General features: G+C 34.3%; 2 protein-coding genes across 4 annotated transcripts; one reads left to right on the top strand and one right to left on the bottom strand.

Moving 5' to 3' along the window:
* Window positions 1–604: 604 nt before the first annotated feature.
* On the bottom strand, window positions 605–2,452 carry LOC140974006 (lysM domain receptor-like kinase 3). 2 transcript variants are annotated; one of them, XM_073437200.1, is made up of 2 exons: window positions 1,063–2,452; window positions 605–919 (listed from the first exon to the last, which is right to left on the bottom strand). In XM_073437200.1, exons 1-2 carry the CDS (start codon window positions 2,343–2,345, stop codon window positions 877–879), a joined length of 1,326 nt encoding a protein of 441 aa, XP_073293301.1. In that variant the 5' UTR covers window positions 2,346–2,452; the 3' UTR covers window positions 605–876. The 2 variants fall into 2 exon arrangements, with proteins under 2 accessions (XP_073293301.1, XP_073293302.1); XM_073437201.1 differs by having other exon boundaries at window positions 606–2,449.
* A 1,333-nt stretch (window positions 2,453–3,785) lies between these two features.
* On the top strand, window positions 3,786–15,536 carry LOC140974007 (uncharacterized). Of its 2 annotated transcripts, none has more exons than XM_073437203.1 (10): window positions 3,786–4,915; window positions 5,096–5,810; window positions 6,718–7,210; window positions 8,435–8,586; window positions 8,693–12,067; window positions 12,243–12,425; window positions 13,042–13,245; window positions 13,336–13,539; window positions 14,371–14,529; window positions 15,111–15,536. In XM_073437203.1, exons 1-10 carry the CDS (start codon window positions 3,843–3,845, stop codon window positions 15,213–15,215), a joined length of 6,663 nt encoding a protein of 2,220 aa, XP_073293304.1. In that variant the 5' UTR covers window positions 3,786–3,842; the 3' UTR covers window positions 15,216–15,536. The 2 variants fall into 2 exon arrangements, with proteins under 2 accessions (XP_073293304.1, XP_073293303.1); XM_073437202.1 differs by having other exon boundaries at window positions 12,213–12,425; window positions 15,111–15,535.
* Window positions 15,537–22,243: the final 6,707 nt, after the last annotated feature.

Raw genomic sequence — 22,243 nt, 5'->3', positions numbered from 1 at the left:
TGATTTGGACTAATTCAGTTGATTTCAACATATTTCACTATCACAAGTGAAAAGTTATCACAAAAAAAAAGTAAAATAAAAAGTTAAATCAATAACACAATTGCTAGTTTTTTTTTGAATGAAACACTAATAATACTAAACCAAATACTGAAGAATCATATTCTGAAATACATAAGGTTGAATGTAAACTCGGCTTTCAAGACCAGACAAAGAAACAACAGCCTTAACTAAAGCATGAGCAGTATGATTTACTGATCTACTAACAAAAACAGATGATAAAGATTGGAAATCCAACGCTAAAACAATTGCTAGTTTGAAAATGAATAGATTTGGAATAATTCAACTACTCAAATATTGAATGAAATTACTGAAACATTTCTTAACTTGTGTGTTGTATTGGTCAAATTTATCCGGTGTAACGGATGCCATTGTACCAAAACCTACATTTAATAAATGATAATAATGCATACCAAAAAAAATATCATATAGTCACCAAATCATCATGTTTCGATCGTTGTCCTATCTTGAACAACTTATATTTCAAACATATGAAATTTAATTCCATTCCTTTAGGGCAGAACACACAGTATTGTATAAAAGGTATAACGAATAAAGTAATGGAAAATTAAAATCTTTTAAAACGTATGCTAGCTTCATCACCGTATAATCTCTACAAAAGCTCAGGCTTCCGTCGGTCGCCTTAGGAAGAAGATGGAAGCTAGTCTAATTTCATCTTAAATTTCCTCCAATATAGCAAGAATATTGTTCGTTGTGCTCATTCGAATCCTCTGAAGATTTAAATGTTTCAACTGGACAATGACTAACAAGTTAAAACCTGGGATGGGGAACAATATATTTCAATGACTCGCCAATGGCTCAATGCATTTCTGTTCCTCTGAATCTCCCCAATATAAACCATCTCGTAAAAAAGTACAACTTAAGAAAGCACAAAAAAGAACTATCCAATCAATAGTCAAACTATAGTTTTGTACAGGTTAGTGTATATGCCTAAACTTAGAAAGGAAAAGAAAATATAAAAGAATTTGAGTCTAGAGGGGTCACCGTGGTGCTACAGAAATTGTAATATCTGTTACCGCACCCATCCTCTCAGACCAGTTCTGTGATTCTAAGAACATTTGTGAAATCCGACCCACCACCTTACCCATTTCCGGCCGGATTTCAGGATCATCAACCACACAATCCAATGCGAGACGTGCCAATTTCTCCACCACCTCCACCGGGTAAGAGTCATTCAACCTCCTATCAATCCACATCCTAATCCCACCACCACCACCCTCCATAGCCTCCCTAGCCGCCTCCACCACTGATATCCTCACATACCCTCCACTCTCCTCGTCAACAATATACCTCAATGCCTCCATCCCAGATAACAATTCAAGAATCACGACCCCGAAAGCATACACATCACACTTTTGTGTCACTATCCCGCTTGTCTGAAACTCAGGAGCCATGTACCCTCTTCTCCCCTCAAACTTCTTACTCTTACTATTCGATCTCTTCAATTCTTCTTTCCCCTCATGAACTCTAATTACCTCACCACAAAGCTCGGCAGTGCCGAAATGGCAAATCTTTGCATTCAATAACGGTTCTTCAATAATAATGCTACTACTATGTATATGATTATGCACAAAATCGAATCCTAATCCCGTGGAGTTATGAACATAATCCAAACCATGGGCAATATCAGATGCAACACGAACACGAGACATCCAGTTAGATAAAACAGTAAAACTAGGATTTTTGGTATTTCTCAAACAATCAGCAAGACTAGCACCTTGGACATATCCGTACACCAAATATATGTAACTACCAGATATGGAGGCGCCTTTCAACTTTACCAAACTGGAGTGATGCCCCCGGCAAACCACAGAAAGCCGTTCTACGAGCTGAGACGTGTCCATCTGCCTGCGGAACCTACGCTGAAAGATGATCACAGGCTGATCGCGAATGCTGCAGCGCCATGCGGTGGAGGAGGAGGAGGAAGAATGTGGCTTCAGCAAGAAATTATTGGTGGCTGCAGAAATTTCTCGCAATTCGTACACGTGGGGCTGTTCGGGGAGGACTGATTCGCGGATTCCGGACAGAGAATTTCGGCTGGAAGCAGAGGATTTCCATGATTCTTTGTTGAAGGCTGAGGTAGACGCCGTGCTCGGGAGTATAAAATTGCTGGTGCTGCTTGAATTTAAAGGCGTGGATGAAGAATTTTGAAGTGTTTTCTTGGATTTTCTTGATGATGGCGATCGAGCAGAGCGTGAATGTGGTGATTCGGGTTCAATTACCTGTTTCTGCATTTTTTTCTTGGATTTACACAGAGAGAAAAGCATTGAAAGAAAAGCAACAGAAAAGGGGTGAACTGAAAAGGGGCGGAGACGTATTCGTCGGCGGCGGAGCAGGTAGAGTACGCACTACGCACCTTGGAACGGGGTGCGTTTATTCTTGTACATTATTCTTGGGGTGCTTTACCAACACATACCAAACTTTATATGTTGCATAGTTTTATTACAATAATTTTTTTAACTGTACCATTTAAATAATATAAAACTTATTGGATTAAAGTCAATAGGAATGAAATTATAATTAATATTTTTATATATATATATAATGTTATAATATCTCAGATAGAGACTATAAATATATCATCATTATTTTTTTTTCCAAATTACCTTTATGCAAACTCTTTTTTTTCCCCCTAAAAATCGCTTTTGCAACTTATTTTCAATATTGTTCATATCAAATTTAATAATTTATACTATGATCTCTCAATAATTTTTACTAATCATTATTTTATTATAAATCAAGTTATTATAAAAAAATTTCACACATACGCACCACGTGTACGAGTGCACTAATGTATTATACACTATTATATAAAAAAATTTTTATCTTTTGTTTTTCAAATTATCCTTACACTAATATTTTTTTCAAAATCATCATTACAACTTATTTTTAAAATTATATTTCTCAAATTTATACTATGACATCTCACTGATTTCTATAATTATGATATAATTTTTATTTTAATATAAATCAAATTAATGAAAAATAATTTATACGCACACAATATGATACGATGGTAAGAAGCTTTAGACGTAGTTTGACACATGAAATGACATGTCCAGTGAATTTATGTTGTATGATCTAAAATCGCTGCAAAAAAATAACAAACAAATAAGTAAAACTATATTATTTAATATTTAGATCTATCAGATATTTAATCGATTTGCAAATGATTAATTGGACTCCATCCAAAGCATGATGATCCATATCGAACACTTTGACTTCACAAAATATACACAAAAATAATTATCCAAATAAAAATACCTCGTTGGCTCATATTTATATTACTTATATGTTTGAACAAGTATCTTTAAAATATTTTTAGTAATTTTATAAATAAAAAAATAAAGTATGTATTTCAAGATTTTTTTAAAAGTTTTTTTTTTAAAAGTTGAAAAATAAAGTATGTATTTCAAGATTTTTGTAAAAGTTTTTTTTTTAAAAGTTGTTCTTCAAATATAATTTTTAAAGAATAATTGAGAGATAATTTTTGAGAAAAAATTATTTGTCCAAACACATATCTTAATTATTTTTAAATATAAAAATATTTTTTAAAAATAGTTTTGAAAACACATATTTATATTTAAAATAAAATTTTAAACCTTTTATAAAATTTTTGTAAAAACATTTATAAAATTATTTATCCAAAAAAAACCCTAATTGTTTAACATATTTTTCAAACCCTTTATTTAATTTAAATAGCCGGCCCATAAGGGGTTCAGGGTTTAAACATTTTTTCTCTTTCGACTTTCATATCAGAATCAATGGAAGTGGAATATAATCACGAAGTGAAGCTGAAAGAGATTCTTCGAAACCTCACCTCCGCAACCTCCCATCTTTTTGTCGAGTCTTCAAAGCAGTTCATCAGAATCCTCAGTTCAGATTCGGGTGCTGAATATATTCGGGTGTATATTGAATCATCTTCGAAGTTGGTTGAATTTTGGCAAGCCTGGGAATCTCGGAAAACGAAACCAGAGTTTTTGCATGTTTTGAAGTTAGTTTCTGAGATACTGAAGCATCATCGTGGAAAGGTTAGTGATGATGTGGGTCGCGTGTTGGATAAGTTTGGGCGTATAGTGATTGAGGAAAAGATGTGGGATTTATACAAGGAGTTGAACAGCAAAGAGGGCAAGAGACAGAATGCGGTGCTTTTGTTGTTGGCTTCCATTGTTCGGCGCAGTTCATACTTGGCGTGGGAGGTTGCCAAGATTTTTGATTTCAAGCTCCCGGTTTTTTCCAAGCTGGCAGAGGTTAGGTTGAGGGGTAAGGAATTTGGTGAGGGCAAGAGAAAAAGTAGTTCCACTAGAAAATCTTTTGTTGGTTTCGCTATGGCATTTTTGGAAGTAGGCTATCCAAGGTTGTTGAGGGGAATTTTGCAGCAGAAGGAGATGTACTCTGGGGTGTTGAGGGGGCTGGGGAATGATGATGATGAGACTGTGATTTATGTTTTATCCATTCTGTGTGACTGGGTTCTTGTTCCGGAGTCTTTAGTGCCTACAGGACTAAGGAGCGTGTTGTTTGGAAGTGTTACTTTGGAGCAGTTGATTAGCATTTCAGGGAGGAATGATTTTGGGGATGCCACAAAGTTGGCACATGAAGTGATGGTTTTGGTGTGTACTGACCCTTTGAACGGATTGATGCCAGACTTGAAGAGGCATCCAAGTCCTCTGTTTGGTAATCGGAAGCGACTTCTGGATTTAATGAAGAAATTAAAAGCAACAGAAGTTGAGTACCATTTAGGCCTGCTTCTTGCCATTGTGAAAGTGACGCCCTCTTTTGGTTCTGCTTATCTGGATGATTTCCCGTACAACATCGAAGATCTTTCATTATCTGACTGGTTAGAATTTCTCAGCGCTTTTGTGTTATGTTTATGATGCTATTTATGCAAGTACACATATAAGTTATAGCATACAAAAGTGATGTGTTATGTAAATATGATGTGGAGAACTTAATATAAATATATGCGTATATATGTCTATGTATACAATTTTTTTTTATAATTACTTGGAACTTGCAGGTTAGCGGCAGTTTCCACCGCTGCTGAGGTGGTTTCGTCAGTGAGTGATGGGCTCACCCTTGGTTTTGCGGATCATCAAGAGCTGCTCACATTTGAAAGTCCATTTGTGCAGGATGTTCTGAAATGCATTGTACCACGTCCTTTCACTAGATTAGTTATTAATAAAGGGTTACTTCATTGTGAGCCTCTTGTAAAACATGGAACATTGAGGCTTGTACTGGTGGGATTAAAGTTACTGGATTCTTTTCTTAATTATATGGGCAGTTCTGTTCATTCAAATAATAAAATGACTCAGAAATGGAACACTTTAAGGACGGACATTGAAAATGAAGTCCGGATGTTGCTTCCCGACCCCCAAGTCCTATTATCATTACTTTCTCCTCTAAGTAACCACATCAGTTGTCTTATGCATCCTACAAAGAGAAAATGTGAAACAGAAATTGTGCCAGAAAAATCATTACATGTTAGTAAGAGGATGAAAAGTTATGCTGCAAATGAAGACATTGATATTCTCGTGGGTGGGGTTTCTGAGGTAGATATGTCTTGGGTTGATCAAGGAAGTAGTCATTCGAGCAGTGAGCAGGGGTTAGAGAAAGGATCTGACGTTAAATCTATTGGTAATCTGTGGGGTTTACACCACTGTTCCATGGCGGATGTGAACAACGGTGAAACGTATTTTTACTCAAAGCTACTGGACACTCTTAAAATTTATCACGTAAGTTATGAGGGTTGAAATTGTTTTGGTCAATGTGAACCGTTAGGATAATTGAGAGATCAATTGATTTTTTGATTTTCAACTAGTTTTCCACCATGAAAGCAAATTTATGCGACATAGGGTTGAATTAATGATGATTCTTACTGAGTTTTGGCACTTCATAATCAACTTTTTTTTCTTCCTAGAGGTTTTAGACTTGCGAATCTGTATTTTACTTTTTGCTCATATGTTAAGGGTGGATAATTTAAGGATTACAAACATTGAACTCTCTTAGTTTATAGTATTAATTGCGTTATTATGTTCAACATTTTTTTGAAGCTGATTCAAGCAGTAACTATATTAGTTTGATGAGCATTTTGAATTTTAGAAAAGCCATGACTGATTGTTTTTAGTGGCTGGATGGCCTTTAAAGTCGCTTCTTTCTTGATATGCAAGCCTTAATTCAGACGACTTGTTAACTTTCAAAATCAACTCCTTACATGTCATTTAAGTCTGTTAACTACTAATAATTGGGACGTTAATGTTGTTGCTTCTGGGTTGTCAATCAATTTTCTTGGATTTTCCTTTTTATTTATTTATTATCCTTTCCCTGTCATTTCAATTCTTTTACGAGGAAAAGTCTCAGCTAATAAGAACTCGTGTTTAGCTATCTATACTGTCTTCAATCTAAGCTACATAGTTGAATTTTTCCTTGTGCTTTCGCTCCGTATGTGTGTGTTTGCCATGAACTGGTATTTTCTTGTTATTGTGTTATTCAGCAAGTCTACTTTTGATTAAAAATATGAATCTCCACATTCTATTTCTTGAAAATTTTCCATCCCTGCCCAGAGTTCTTGTATAAATTTAAATTCCATAGTTGATTTTTTGGCACTGCTTACAACTTATTGTGAACTCCATTCTGTTGCAGCGAACCATGCCCATGGCCTTGGAAGGACTGTTTGATTTGTTTAGGTTTCTGCCAAGCAATCCTCTATCCTTACCATCAATTCTGCAGCTGTCTCTGTTACAATTTCTGAGTGAACATGTCTGTCAGTTTTCTAGAGATGTGTGTCCTGTTAGAACCCAAGCACAAATGTACAAGCATCTTCATTCATTTATCGTCCTCTTGATGTATTCACCTGTCAGAGAGATAAAGGAACATGCTTATAATTTAGCCAATGCTGCCATGTCAAGCACCGGTGCATTTGACAACTCTAGGGAAATATGTGCATGGTTCTCTTTTATACCTGGCTATGGCTGCAATCATCCTTATGTCAGTGACGTGGAAGTTGAAATCTTCCAAAAGTTGTCATCAGTTATTATTTCATTTTTATGTGATGCTGTTTCTACGATTGGAAATAATTTATACAAGTATATGGAATTCTTGAGGCATTACACCTATGATCCAGAAGGTGGCAGAGGTAATCCACATTATATCCAATCTCCTTTTTTCTTATTAAAGAAGAAAATCAAAACAGAAACACGATCTACTGTTCAGGTAGAGGTGGCAAAATGCAACACGACCCGTCAACCCAACCCGACACGATTCAACACGAAAGAAATCAGGTTCGGGTTGGGGTTTTCCGGGTTCGGGTTGGGTCGGGTCGGGTCGCGCGTTGACCCGAAAACTTTTTTTTTTAAAATATTACCTATATTTTTATATATTGTATGTTTGAACAAAATTTATCATAAAATTTATTGTATATTTATATGATAAATTTTCATCATTTAATATTTATTTTGTATATTTTTTTAACAATTGTTTATTTGATTTAGTAAATATACTTTTAATTTTTTACAATTAAACTTTCAAATTTAAATCGGAAATTTTGTTATTATGTGTTTAAATTAAAATATTATTATTATTTTTTATTTTTTCGAATTTTTTTCATTAATTTTTTTAAAAAATAAAAAAAATAAAAAAAATTCGGGTTAGACGTGTTGAGTCGGGTTAGACGGGTTCGTGTTCGGGTTTGGTTCGGGTTGAAAAAAAATTCGCGGGTTGACCCGAAACCCGACCTGATTGACACCCCTAAGTTCAGGTTTAAAAATTTATATCCACTTTCTTAATTGACAGCTAGTTAAATAAGAAAATCAAAGGCATAAACATGATTACATTTGAGGTTATGAAAGTTATATCCACTGTCCACTTTAAATTGTTGGCGCATAATTTCTATGGTGAGGAAGTGTCGTTCTGAATTCTGAGCAGAATCATGATTTTTGCAGTGTTGAACTTTTATAATCTGCTGCTTCCCTTTTCTTTCTTCTGCTGTTGAGCACTTGACCAGGCCATTCTCTACAATACTCTGTAGGAATTAGATTTATCATTGTTGAAATTGAGGTTTTGGTCTTGGAGGTGATGTATTCTTTTTCACTAGAACAAGCACAGGTTTGCCGTTATATCTGTTGTGAAATTTGTGCTGAGGTTTTTCATATTGCAAAGATGCATCATCACCTCAGTTCATATTAGATTCGTGGCCCAATTTAATCTTCCTGAAGTTGCTTTATAGATCAATTTCTGTCCTAAAACAATTATAGATTCTAAAATTCCAGATTTTTGTTTCTTTCTGCCTTTGGTTTCAGTTTCTCACCGTTTTTATGTGAGTTAATTTCGCATCTCATTTCTGATGTGCTATTACTTGCAGATCTGTCTCCTGATGTGAGCCCTTTCATTATTTGTGTTTTGGAGAAGTGCATCAGGTTGTTTAGCTCTGAGTCTGTGGCCTTCACACTACCTCAGAAGTCACTCATATCGCAATATGTTTGCAACACAATCAAATATTTATTGGATACTCAGGTAGAAACAATTTTTGACACAATTCTTCATGCCTGTTTTCTGCGTTTTTGTTTTCTATATCATGAACTTTGATAAGCAAACACGATGAAATTATAAAACATTCCAGGTGAATTCTGGGCCATTATCATCTCTAATTGATCGTCTCTTATCTGAGAAACTTGAGAGTTTAAGCAGCATAGCCAATGTCTTGGAACTCGTCGAATGTCCATGTGAGCTGAGGCCATTGAAGACCCTGTTATACTTTTCACATCATATGTTGCATCGACAATCTTACAGAGTCAGTTCAAATGTTGTGGAAGTTATTCAATCCAGCTGTTCTTTTACGACTACTCTTAGCGAAATTAAAGGAGTTTTGAGAAAGGAATGTGACAGTGGCATCGTCGGATTGGCCGTGGGATTTTCCTCTTCGTTGATATGTGCAAGGCGTATTGAGATACTGCAGAATTTTCCATTAGTCTTGTGCATCTCAAGAAACTTACATGAGGTCCCGTTCTCAATTGTCGCATCAATATTTTTTCTTGAACCAAGCTACCTTACGGATGTCTTTAACCTATGGCCTGATATGTTTATTAGTGGTGTTCAAAGTGTTATTCATGGTAAAGATGAGGAGGAAGAGATGCTTGGTACTGTTGAACTCGATTCAATGGAAGCTGCTTCTATGGCATTTGCTTTTTATTTGAAACGGGTTCCTTTTTGTGTGCTCTTTTCAGCGATTTTACAAAGCAGCAGCTTACACTTGTTTGAGCAGTCAGCACTACAAAAGTTTCTTTTGGCTAAACTGACTGAGATGCCACCGGACCATTTGGTCTCTTCATTATGTAATATACTCTTTTGGATAAATGACATGCGTTCACCCCACAAAGTCAGGACTTTTGATGGACTTGAAATGCAATCTGAGATCTGCTTTATACTTGCAGAACACTTGTTGAGACAATTGCTGGTTCAAAGTTTGGACATTGTTACTCCTACTCATATTAATGGTCGTCAGCCCTTGCATTATGCTGTCGAAGTGGCAGAAATAATCTTAAATCATCCTGCCATGACAGAATTGAATTTTCCTGTGTCTGGTGATATATCTGGTTCAATTTTTAAGGGAAATTTGGAAATACTTCTTGAATGGGCTGAACTGGGAATTCAGCGAATGGATCACCATGTCTTGAATCTATTAAGAACATCTAATCAGCTGTCGTTTAAGATTTGCAGTGGTCAAAGATCTGAACGAGTTTTAAATGCCAGGCAGAGAATTTTGAGAGCTTTTAAAGTGCTAATGCAAAAACTGTTCCTTGTTTTCAAAAAGGAGTTTGATGGATGTATCCGATTGATGGACTTTAAGGCTCTTGTCCCTAGGTTTTACACGTTACACACTTTGATTTGCTTCATATCTCCGTTTGAGCTGTTTGAATTGGTCAGCTGGCTGTTTTCCAAGGTTGATTTTCGTGATACTTCCTGGCCCCTATTCCCAAAAGAAGATGCTCTTTGTGTTGGTTTGCACTTAGCTAGCTTCGCTTTTGATTTTCTATTAGGCAATATGTTGCATCCGTACTCAAAAAATAAAGACAATATGGGTGCGATAGAGGAGATACATCTTAATCTTTCTCTCTTGGAACAAATCTTTTTTCAAGTATTCGAGATGGCCTGTATTTTTAATCTTGATGCTGCTGATAAATGTCTTCTTAAAGCTGTCAAGGTTGTGAAAATGCATAAAGGCATTCAACAGCCTTGCAATTATTCTATTATGGATTTATCGGTAGTTATTGCAAGTTCTCCTGTAGATATGATATCTCATTGCTTGAACAGGATGAATAGAACCAAAGCTGAACTATTATTTCTTGTTGCTGAATTGAGCCCCCTGCATCTGTCTGTCTTTGGACACCTGTTTTCTGAAACACTGAAAAATTCACTGCTACCTATGGCCAATTGGAAGCAAAAAAATCGTATATCCCCTTTTTCTGATGAAGAATTATTGATGCTTTTGCCCACGGTTTTCCTTTGTGTGAATTCGATTGAGTCCAAATTTGGGGGAGAACTCCACGAGCCCTTTGAACATATAATTTTTCTGTATAAACAGATAGTTTTGGATGGTTTTTCTGACTGGAAAACTTTTGTCTCTGGTAATATTTTTGATATGGGATTTGGTGACTCTACACCGTCCTCCTTCCAAGAGTTCTTTACTATTTTCTCAAACACTCTTCTCGGGAAAACAATCCATGTGTTTAGAGACCACCTGGAGACTGGTGGGGGTGTCATGAAGTTTGAAAGGAGGTTGAGCCTATTTGATTCTGTTTGCCCAGATGCTAGTGCTGCATGTGATGATTTATTCGACTGTTATTGTAATGAGAGTGGATTGCCTTCAGTGGCACAGTCTTTAGATTATGTGAACAGAGTGGTTGCGAAGATAAACTTTTGTAGGGTGCTATTGCTTCCAGATTATAATCAATTTCAGAAACCGGATATTGGAGAAGAAAAGGTTTCGTCAGAAGTTAACTCTGCCGTAGCGAAGTCAAGAATCTGGTTCTTAAGGATATTGATAAATTCCTGGACGTTGATGGTTCAGAAATCCTCTGCAAATATTGATTACCATGAAAATATCAAGAGCCAGAATATTTCTTGTTATACGTTTTTGGAGAACTTTATAATGAGTAATATCTTGAGCTTGACAGCAGAGTGGCATAATCATCTAATCCAGTTGAGTTCTCTTCCCTTCATAGAACAGCTTCTAAAATCATTTCTTCTTTATAGGTTTGAGGATCCTACAACAGTGAAGAATGTCCGAATTGTTCTTGCTTCTTTAACTCGGGGAAAATTTTCATCTGATTCCTTCATGCAGCTGTTGCTTGCTCATTCGCAATTTGCAAAGTTGATTAATCCATCCTACAGATCACCTAATTCCACTCAGTTAGGCTTGGCTTTTACTCCTATGATGAGCATTTTAAAATCATTAACTTTTTTTGGCTCTGGACTAGACCCCCCTAATTGCAAGAATAATATGTTAACATCTCAGCGGTGTTTACATCTGCTAGAACTTGTCAAACTGGTCAGGGTACTTTTTAATATTAATGTACAACACGACAGACTTAACTGTGGAGAAGGCATTGGTGTACAGTCTAAGGAATTGATTTATTTGCTTTTGTCTTCATATGGGGCAACATGTAATGATGTTGATGTGGAAATATATAGTCTAATTTTAGAAATTGAGTCAAATAATCAGTCATGTGCTGGCACCATTGCTCAGATGGATTACCTATGGGGTATCGCCTCTTTAAGGGTGAGAAAAGATCGGGAAAAGTATGAGGATACACGCATGGTCAACCTTGAAACTGTAGAAGTCCTTGAAGAAAGTCGAAAAATTCGATTCAGAGAAAATCTTCCAGTCGATCCTAAGTTGTGTGCTCAAACTGTGCTTTATTTTCCTTATGGTAGGAGTGTCAATGGCAGAACTTTATTCGAGTTTCAGAAGGATGACTCTACGGTGGTAAACAAGGTACATTTCTGGCTAGATCATTGTGATAATTGTTAAGCTTTATTTCAAGTTATCTCCTTCTCACTTCAGTATATTTGTTCCCTTTGATACGCAAATAGCTTTTCTGTGGCTACACCTTTATTATATCTAATAATATTCTGTTCAGGGGCATTCTATGACTGCTGATAAACTGCAGATGTATGATCCAGTCTTCATCCTCCGCTTCTCCATTCATTGTCTTTCAGTGGGCTATATTGAGCCCATTGAGTTTGCCAGTTTAGGCTTACTTGCCATCACTTTTGTCAGTATGTCTTCACCAGATGATAATGTGAGGAAATTGGGTTATGAAGCACTTGCCAAGTTCAAAGATGCATTAGAGGTATTGAAAGTTTCTTCTATCATAGGTATTTAGAGATATGGATCTTGATATGTTATTCTTTGTGTTATGGGTGCATTCTGTGGAAGTTCTTTCTGTTTCCTCAATTTACTAAAAGATCAAGCCAAATGCTTTTTTAATATTACTCTTTAAGTCTGAATTATCTTGTAGTTTTTATCTGACGGTAATATATTAGCGTAGGTCAGTATATTTTTTTGAAAACTAGAATACCGTGTTTTCATTGTTTGTTCCAGCATTTTAGGAACAGCAACATGGTTGTTGAATGCTAAATAATAAGTTCATGAATTTTTATTCATTGCTGGCTTGATCTATAATGCGATAACTTCTTAAATGAGAGCAGGTCTCAGCCTAATGATTGATGATGTCTGGAAGTTTTTCCGGATGATCTAAACAATATTATATCTTGCAAAAAAATTGTCTTGTCCCGCATCTCTGTCCCAACAAAAATGTTGTCTTGGTCCTGTCGGTGACTTTTCTGTTAATTGTTATAAATATTGCAATCATGAAGCTTAAGTCAATTCGTATAAAAAAATTTGATGGTATGTTCAATAGCACAAGTAAAACTCAAGAATTAAAAGGTGAATTCAATTCCTATCAGAAATGTAAGAAGAAGCAGCATGTGGCACAACTTCGTCTCTTAGTCTTATATGTGCAAAATGGGATAGAAGAGCCATGGCAGAGGATTCCATCCGTAATTGCTGTATTCATTGCGGAAGCTTCTTTGGTGCTCTTGGACCCATCACATGACAATTATTCAACCATAAGCAAGTTTCTTATGAATTCTGCTCGTGTAAATATGAGGGTATGTTGGATCACGATTCTGTGTTCTATTAATTTGCTTCTGTAGAACAATATTCTAATGTTTGTCTGCTCTGTGCTTTAACCATGACAGACTATACCTTTGTTTGAGAATCTTTTCTGGAGTAGCTCTGTTAGTTTCAGAAATGACAGGGTGTGGATTCTTAGACTGTTGTATGCGGGATTGAATGTGGAAGATGATGCTCAAATATATATTCAAAACTCCATTTTTGAGAAGATTTTTGGTTTTTATTCTTCTCCTCTTTCAGATAATGATTCCCAGGAACTTATTATCCAGGTGAGCATGGTTAAATCTATTTAATTTATCTTTATACTGTGAGCACATGAATTGTATTTAAAAGGCATTTTTTTGTTTCCTTCTGGTGCGACCTCTCAATTTAAGTTGGTGTTTTATCGCTTCTACTAGAAATAATGGGCGGTTTGATGGCAGCTTGTGAGCCATTGTGGCCAGCAAAACAATTTATTATGAATGTATCGAATTCTTTGAATGTTTGAAGAAAGCTTCGCAAAATAAAGATTTCAGAATTACATGTGGGAGGGCATACACCGAACCATAATCTATTAAATGATATTTTCTGGGTAAAGCCTTAAGTTCAGTGATCTGCACATCCAAATTAACCCCATGAATGTGGGTGGAACTTCAGATACATCAATGAGACTAGTTTTTCCGACCTTTTGACCTTTCCATAAATGTTTTTTTGATCTTCCTAAAGACATCTCTAGCGTCGTTGGGTTATGTTTGTTTTATTTTTGGATGTAATACTATGAGGGCAGAAATCTCGGTTTTTTACTCTATTATTTGAACCATGTCTTGACTGGCGCCAAAATGCTTGCCTGTCTGAGCATCATCTTTGAGCAGTCCAAAATTTAAATATACCCCTTGCATCTTTGTTGAAGGAAACAATTTATTCACTCGCCTTTTAATATCAAGTACCAATTGTTTTTCAACTCTATACTGTGAACATATGCTGTTCATTTTCTGCTTTTGATTATTTACAGTCTCTCAGTTTCACCTGTTTAGAAAAATTTTGTTGTCTGGTTCTGTGATTTTCGCTGACACACAACTCACAGCGAAGAGCTATATCCAAGTTAATCTTTTATTGTGCAGATATTGAGGAAGGCGGTCAAACTACACAAGTTGGCCCGGAATTTAGTCGAGCAGTGCGGTATGATTTTATGGTTATCATCTATTGTTTCATCTCACTACTGGACTGAATTTCAAAACAGAAAAAGATTTATATCCACGCAATTACCTATAATAATGGAGGTATGAGAATTTCCTTGTTACATCATATTGCAAGTTCAGCTTAAAAAGTTAGATCTCTATGTCTGTTCTTTTAACTCTTGCAAATGAAAAATCACTTTTGAGATCTTTTATTAATCTTTTCAGTGTGGTTAGGAGAAAATTTTGAGCAATTAATCAGTTGTATTCTTAGTGAACTTTAAATTTCCTTGGCTCTTATTATTATTAGAAAAGGAAACATGATATAAAAAATGGTTGCGGCAAACGTGTATTGTAACTTTTATTTCTCAAGAGCTCTCTTTTTCGATCTCTAACTTTCTATCCAAAACATATTCAAATTTTTTGTTTACATTTATGTTTTTATTCATGCTGTGCTAGAACTCCATAACAAGAGTGAACATAGATAATTTTTTTGGTGGCACTTAAAAGGAGTTTTTTAGCACTTAAGAGTATTTTTCGGAAGAATTTTACAGAAAGTAGAACTTATAAATTTTTAAATAACATCCTAGATTTAAAAACGAGAATATAGTGAAAAGAACGGTTTTGTTTTGTTTTTTTTTTGGAATTTTTTCTTTTCACTGATTTTTCATTTCTTGTCAAATTAGGTGTTAAATGCTATTACATTGCCTCGAAAAATTGATAAGTTGTTGCAAAAACATGCTTTGGAGCAGCTCTCAGAACTTTCAAACTGCCCAAGTTTGAACAGCTAACTCTTCGAACTCGGACTTCGTTGGCATCTCCATCCATTGGCAGAGGTACATTATGTATTCGCCTGTAGCAGCCTTTAGTAGGTGCGCAAATCTGGTTGCCTTCCAAATATGTCTAATTGCCGAACAATAGAATAGGGAATGATGTGTTGTATCAAAAGGAGATGCACACAGGGAACACATACCAGAAACTGGGACATGATGTCTATATAAGTTCATATATTCCAAGTTAAATATGTTACTCATTATTCAATTTGAAGTTTTATAACATTAATTTTGTAAAATATAGTAAGGCTGTTTGATGGGCATATATGTGATTGTTTATTCTATAGAGACTCCCTTATCTTCGACACATCCTCCGGGTTCGTATCCTTCCCCTGCAAGAACCGGCTGCACCCACAACGTTAAAATATCATATATTCCCTTGAAGAAATTAATGTTTATTTTACTTTAAAAGTTTATTGAATCGCCAAATATCTCATGATCAAGTGGTAAGGATGAGACTTCGAGACCTACGAACTCAAATCTCACTCGTGTTGGTAGTTTAGATATTTTAGAACAGAAAAGACCTAGATTGTATATATATATATATTTTTAAAAAAATTAGACATTCCAAGCAATCTGAATTAAATGAGCAGAATTTAATTTCTTTAAATATTTTCACCAAATGAGAGCCAAATATAGCTGAAAATTTAGTATAGTTGCAGTCTTATCAACTAAAAAAGAAAAGGAAAAGGTTACCAGTTTCTGCCTATGACCTCCTTTGAAGTGTATCCAGTCATCTTGAAGAATCCTCAATCAATAAATGCCATTCACTGAGGAATATTATATTAATTATTTTTATGATATAAAATCATTTCAACTGAGTTAATAAATTTTAGTATAAGGCATGCATTTTACTAAGATAGCTGAATATATGAAGATGAATTTTTTTTTTTAGTAAATTAAAATGAAAGGTTTGATTTATTATGATATAAAATCATTTCTCGTAAAGGATTTCAGTCGACAAACGACTAAGAGACACGATATAGACACGTCATATTAGTTATGTATATTTACACAGGAGTCCATCAAAAAGCTGTTGCACATTTCGTGCAAAAATCCCATAGATTACTTATCGGGAGGAGGTTGATGGTAGAGATGACAATTTCTTTGGAATTTAATGGAGGATTTGATATTAGGCTGAACGAAGGAGTGTATGAATGAGATTTTTTTATCTGATTAAATAAATGAGTAATTGAGTATAAAGATTTTTGGGTATGTGATGGAGACGGGTATTAAAGAATCCTATTTTTATTTTATAATGTTTAATTTGCTAATTTTTATATTTAATTTTTTGCTTATTGATCAAATTTGACAAAATGCAATTATATATCATAATAAGATATTTGGGTAAGATATATATATATATACAATCTCCCGACGGGTGTCGGGATGATGATGAAATTGAATGCCCGATAACGATGAGGATGATGATAAATATATTTAATGAAGATGAAGACGGATGATATAAAATCATACTTAAACATGTCTCACTGACATCCCTAATTAATAGGGATCAATAATTTCATCTATTGAAAGAACGATCGAAATATGATGCTTAATCCGATCTAAAAAATGTGAGTTCCACTAACAAATATAACCTTTCATCAATCGACAAGATGTCGATTGACAAAAATTTTAGGCTGGTTTATTTTTGTAGGGGGAAATAAAAGATTCATTCAAAAGTTAATCCATTTATAATATTTCCTCGCCAAATTTTCTTAAATGATATTATTTACGATGTGTACTTACTCGACGTGAACCATGCTTACTTTTTTTTTTTTTTTTGGATCTATGTAGTTGATGGCTAGTTAAATTTCGTACCGGATCTATATATACAGGGAATAGGGCAGAATATTATATGCTCCACTCCATCGATACTTGGATAAGAGCACTTTAATCAAGTGGTGTATTTCTTCCAAGATTAGTCATATGCCAAATGAACAAATGGGGACAAACACAAGACTCTTCCGATAAAAGTGAATTTATGATCATTGATAATCTACTCTAACAACTCATACATCTTCTTGGGACTAACTGATATTCACTGCGTGTTTCTCCATTTCGTTTGTACCGTTTGAACATATCTTATAAACAATCACTTAATGTATGGAATATTCTAAATATTAATCGATCGTTGATCGAACTGGCTTACTTACAAGATGATGCTAATTTTTAATCAAATGGCACAATACTAAGAGAACTCCAAAGTGATATTCAGTATTCTAGGATTGACTTTGATTAGTTATTTATGACAACTATATGTCCAAGAATTAAATACTATTCTGCATTGATATTTTCTGTTACTTTTGTTTCGATGCTGTTCTCCATGTGTAAATCCAAGAAGAAATTTGCCGAAACAGGAACCAAATCACCCGCTGCTCGACAATCAAGAAAATACAAGAAAACCCTTCAAAATTCTTCATCGATTCCTTTAGATTCAAGCAGCACCAATAATTTCATACTCCCGAGCACCGCGTCCACCTCCACCTTCAACAGAGAATCACGGAAGTCCTCTGTATCTGGCCTTAACTCTCTGTCCAAGATCCGCGAGTCAGTCCTCCGGGAGTAGCCCCACGACTAGCTGGAGCCACATTCCTCCTCCTCCACTGCCTGGCGCTGCAGCATCCGTGACCAGGGCGTGCGTAGGCTCCGCCGGCAGATGGACATGTCCCAGCTCGTCGAACGGCTTTCGGCCATCAGCCGGAGCCATCACTTCATTATTTAGCATATGAATATGTCCAAGGTGCTAGTCTTGATGATTGTATGAGAAAATTAAATGCCAAGAATCCTAGTTTTACTGTTTTATCTAACTGAATGTCTCGACTTTTCGCGTTGCGTCTGATATAGCACATGGTTTGGACTATGTTCATAAATCCACAGGATTAGGATTTGATATTGTGCATAATCATATAAGTAGTAGTACCATTATTATTACGGAAGGAACCGTGGTTGAACGGTAAGATTTGCCATTTTGGCACTGCCGAGCTTTGTGGCGAGGTTGTTAGAGTTAATGAGGAGAAAAAAAGCGGATAGTACGAGTAAGAGCTTCGAGGGGACAAGAGGGTATTGAATTTCAAAGAAGAGGGATCGTGAGACAAAAGTGTGATGTGTACGCTTTCGGGGTCGTGATTCTTGAATTGTTATGAGGTATATAGTTGATGAGGAGAATGGAAGGTATGTACTGGTGGAGGTGGCAAGGGAGACATCGGAGGGATTAGGATGATCGGAGATTGAATCACGTATATAGAATGAAACCGTCTTATGAGATATATACTCATTGTTAAATATAAAATGATGTTTATCTTAAAAATTCATAAAATAAACTTTTTTTATGGACTCAACATATGAGTAATNCGATTTTTTTTCATGTTATCGATCAATTTACAGTTTATTTTGTTAATTTGTATTTTTTAAATATTAATCATTTTTCACCATAATGTTGATTTACCAACGGATAATAGCAATGTTCGTTATTATGTCATCATTTTCCGGTGCAGCGTCAACACAGTGATAGAAAATTACTATAAGTGAAAAAATTGCAAATTGATATATTATAAGATTGTAAATTGACCGAAAACATGATAAAAATGAAAAACATGTAAATTACATAACAAAAAACATGATATTTGGTTTTTAACTACATTACTTTTAAGTGGTTATTTCTTAAGATAGATCAACATATGAGCACATCGCTTTATTAATTTTAAACTTGGAAGTTATGCCATGAATTGAAGAGATCTATATTTATAGAAAATCAAAATAATAAATTATAAGGATAGTTATAAAATTGTATTTTAATAATAATAATAATGATAAAATAAAATATAGCGAAAAATATAGATAATTATATATGTAATCCGTCCTTTATAATATAATAGAAATACAAAAAAAAAAGTGGATTATAGATAAATTTTATGCAATTAAAACACTGTGATCCGTACATTAGGATTCTTAACACTTATAACTCTTTGTTTGACTTTGACCAATACATTATTTACATTTTTAAAAATTAATTTCATAATAAAATTTAGAATTGAACAGTTAGTAAATGGAATATTTTTTATCTTTAAAATAAAAGAAAATTATAAAAGATACGGGAAATTTATATGCTAGCAATCTAAAGCACACAAAATACGTGTGTAACCCAATGAATATTTTTGTTTTTGAAGTATTTGATTTAGTTAGTGAGTAGGTCTAATGTGAGACTGTCTCACGGATCTTTATTTGTGAGACGGGTCAACCCTATCGATATTCACAATAAAAAATAATACTCTTAGCATAAAAAATAATATTTTTTCATGGATGACACAAATAAGAGACCCGTCTCACGAAATTGATTCGTGAGATCGTCTCATAAGAGTTTTTGTATTAGTTAGGATATTATATAAAACCGATAATGTATGATGTTTTATAATAATAAATTAAATAATTTTATAAACATCAACTTATTTATTTTGTCATAAAAAATATAATCAACTAAAATATAAAAAATGAAAATAATAACGAAGCAAAAATCATAATCACCAAAATCAGATCAAATAAGCATTTTTTTATTAGGTCAACATCTTTTGAGATCCCAATATAATTTTATTCTCTAAATTCTGAATTCTCACAATATTTGAATATATTAATCATAAATTGTCGCTTAAATAGATTTGACAAACTCTAGCCAAATATATAAAAACACATAAATTGTACCACAAACATTGCATTCATTCTTGCATCATGGATCTTACAAAGACTAAAAATTTGCTAAAAGTTTTAATATTTTTTTCGATCGTTCTCCAAACAATGGCCGTGTCAAAACGAAAATGCAGATTCACCAAAAAATATGAAGTTGTAGTTGCCAACAATCTTCCTCCGAACTCACCATCGCTTTTGGTGCATTGTGCTTCCAAAAATGATGATATGGGATATCATACGCTCTACAAGGGTGGAGAATTCCGCTTCAACTTTTGCGCAAATGTGTTCCAGAGAACCTTATTCTTCTGTCATATTTGGTGGGATAAAAAAGACCTCTCTTTCGATGTTTTCAATAATACACTTCTTCATATGTATTGTTTTGACGTGTGCTATTGGCAAGTATCTGGCGACGGTATCTATTATTCGAAATCGTTTCCTTTATATAGCCCAGAGAAAGTGATGGACTGGCCGAAGATGCCCCAAGCTCTTGCACCCTGATCGACCATTTCATGATTTTATGTGCGTATGAATATGTAAAATTATACTTGATGAAGAGAATAAATTTTAAAATAATATATCTCCCTCTAATCTAATTTGTAGAGAGATTTCACGAATTATAACAAGACCAAGTACATGTTTCACTTTAGCTTCTCGCTTTCTTTCACGACTCTATTTTTTCTGTCGGATCTGGTGGGGTGAAAAATATGTCAGTTTCGACATTATTAAGTACAATTTTTTTTTATACCTAGCCATGCTATTGCAAAAAGACACATAGTCACTTTCAAAGTTTAAAATTCCTGTCCTGAATAAATTTATTTTTATTTGATAAACAATTCCTTTATTTTTAAATTACATTTATAAAAAAAATTTAACTAGCATTAATGTATTGGAAATTATGGCAATCTTCATTACTCAATTTTGTGTTTTGATCTTGTAAATAAATATTCACTTTTGGTCTTTGGTCTTGTGGTTATGTTTTTGCTTTTGGTCATTTTTTGTCGAAGTGGTGACGTGACGCCGGAAAACACTGAGATGCCAGCGTAAAATGCTGATGTGATATTGGAAAATATTGACGTGTCCGACGTCATGTTAGTACTCCGTAAAAAGAACTAAAGACAAAAACACAACCTAACTTATAAGACCAAAACTCAAAACTGAATATTTACAGGACCAAAACACAAAGTAGACAAACTTGCAGACTCATTTTGGCTATTATCCATATGTGCGTGTGTGTTTCAAAATTAAGGATTAAAAGAAGGGACACACATAAATCATTTAATTTAGGATATGATTTTGTATTACTATGATATATTTAGTTGTTATTATAAACTATATAAATAATTCAAACTGATTTCTGCATCATTTTTAGACAATCAATTTTCAATAAAAATAAAAATTACAAAATAGGTGCAGCGTTCAGTATCACTCGTGAGATAAATCTTTCAAAAAAACATTTGACGCTTAAACTCTTATTAATTCGTTGATATGATGTACCTGCATATGAAAACAACAAAAATTTCAGTTTACAACGTATTTTCCATTATCAAAAGTTTTTAATTATTTCCCAGAATTAAAAAGAATTGAATGCTCATATATTGAATCAACGTGAAAAATGCCACTGGAGCCAACTAAATGGTCAAAACGAGCTTATGTACATTTCCACTAATCCTATGCTATATCTTATTCATGAGAGATGGTCAATATATCTTATAGACTATAGTAACTCTTCAAATTCCCTCCTTAAATTATATCAGTTACGACATTTATTTAATTTCCCCTCAGAATTTACAATATTTAGAATGTGAAATTTGTTGGAAGAAGACCATAAATTACACATGATTGAAAACTTAATAAAAATAATGTTATAATATATGAAATTTATTTGCTAATTATTTGACATTGAATTCTATTCAATTTATAGGTAAGTAGTTGGCAATAGTATATTTTCATATGATATATTGATTTGATTTTAAATTGAGGTCTAAATTATAGCCAGTCCACTAAATCATGGCCGGATCGAACGGCTTTCGGCCATCAGCCGGAGCCATCACTTCATTATTTAGCATATGAATATGTCCAAGGTGCTAGTCTTGATGATTGTATGAGAAAATTAAATGCCAAGAATCCTAGTTTTACTGTTTTATCTAACTGAATGTCTCGACTTTTCGCGTTGCGTCTGATATAGCACATGGTTTGGACTATGTTCATAAATCCACAGGATTAGGATTTGATATTGTGCATAATCATATAAGAAGTAGTACTATTATCATTACGGAAGGAACCGTGGTTGAATGGTAAGATTT

The sequence above is a fragment of the Primulina huaijiensis genome, chromosome 3 (assembly GCF_012295235.1).
Source record: "Primulina huaijiensis isolate GDHJ02 chromosome 3, ASM1229523v2, whole genome shotgun sequence".
NCBI lineage: Eukaryota > Viridiplantae > Streptophyta > Magnoliopsida > Lamiales > Gesneriaceae > Primulina > Primulina huaijiensis.
The sequence above is the reverse complement of the archived record's forward strand: the minus strand, read 5'-3'. Positions and strand labels throughout refer to the sequence as shown.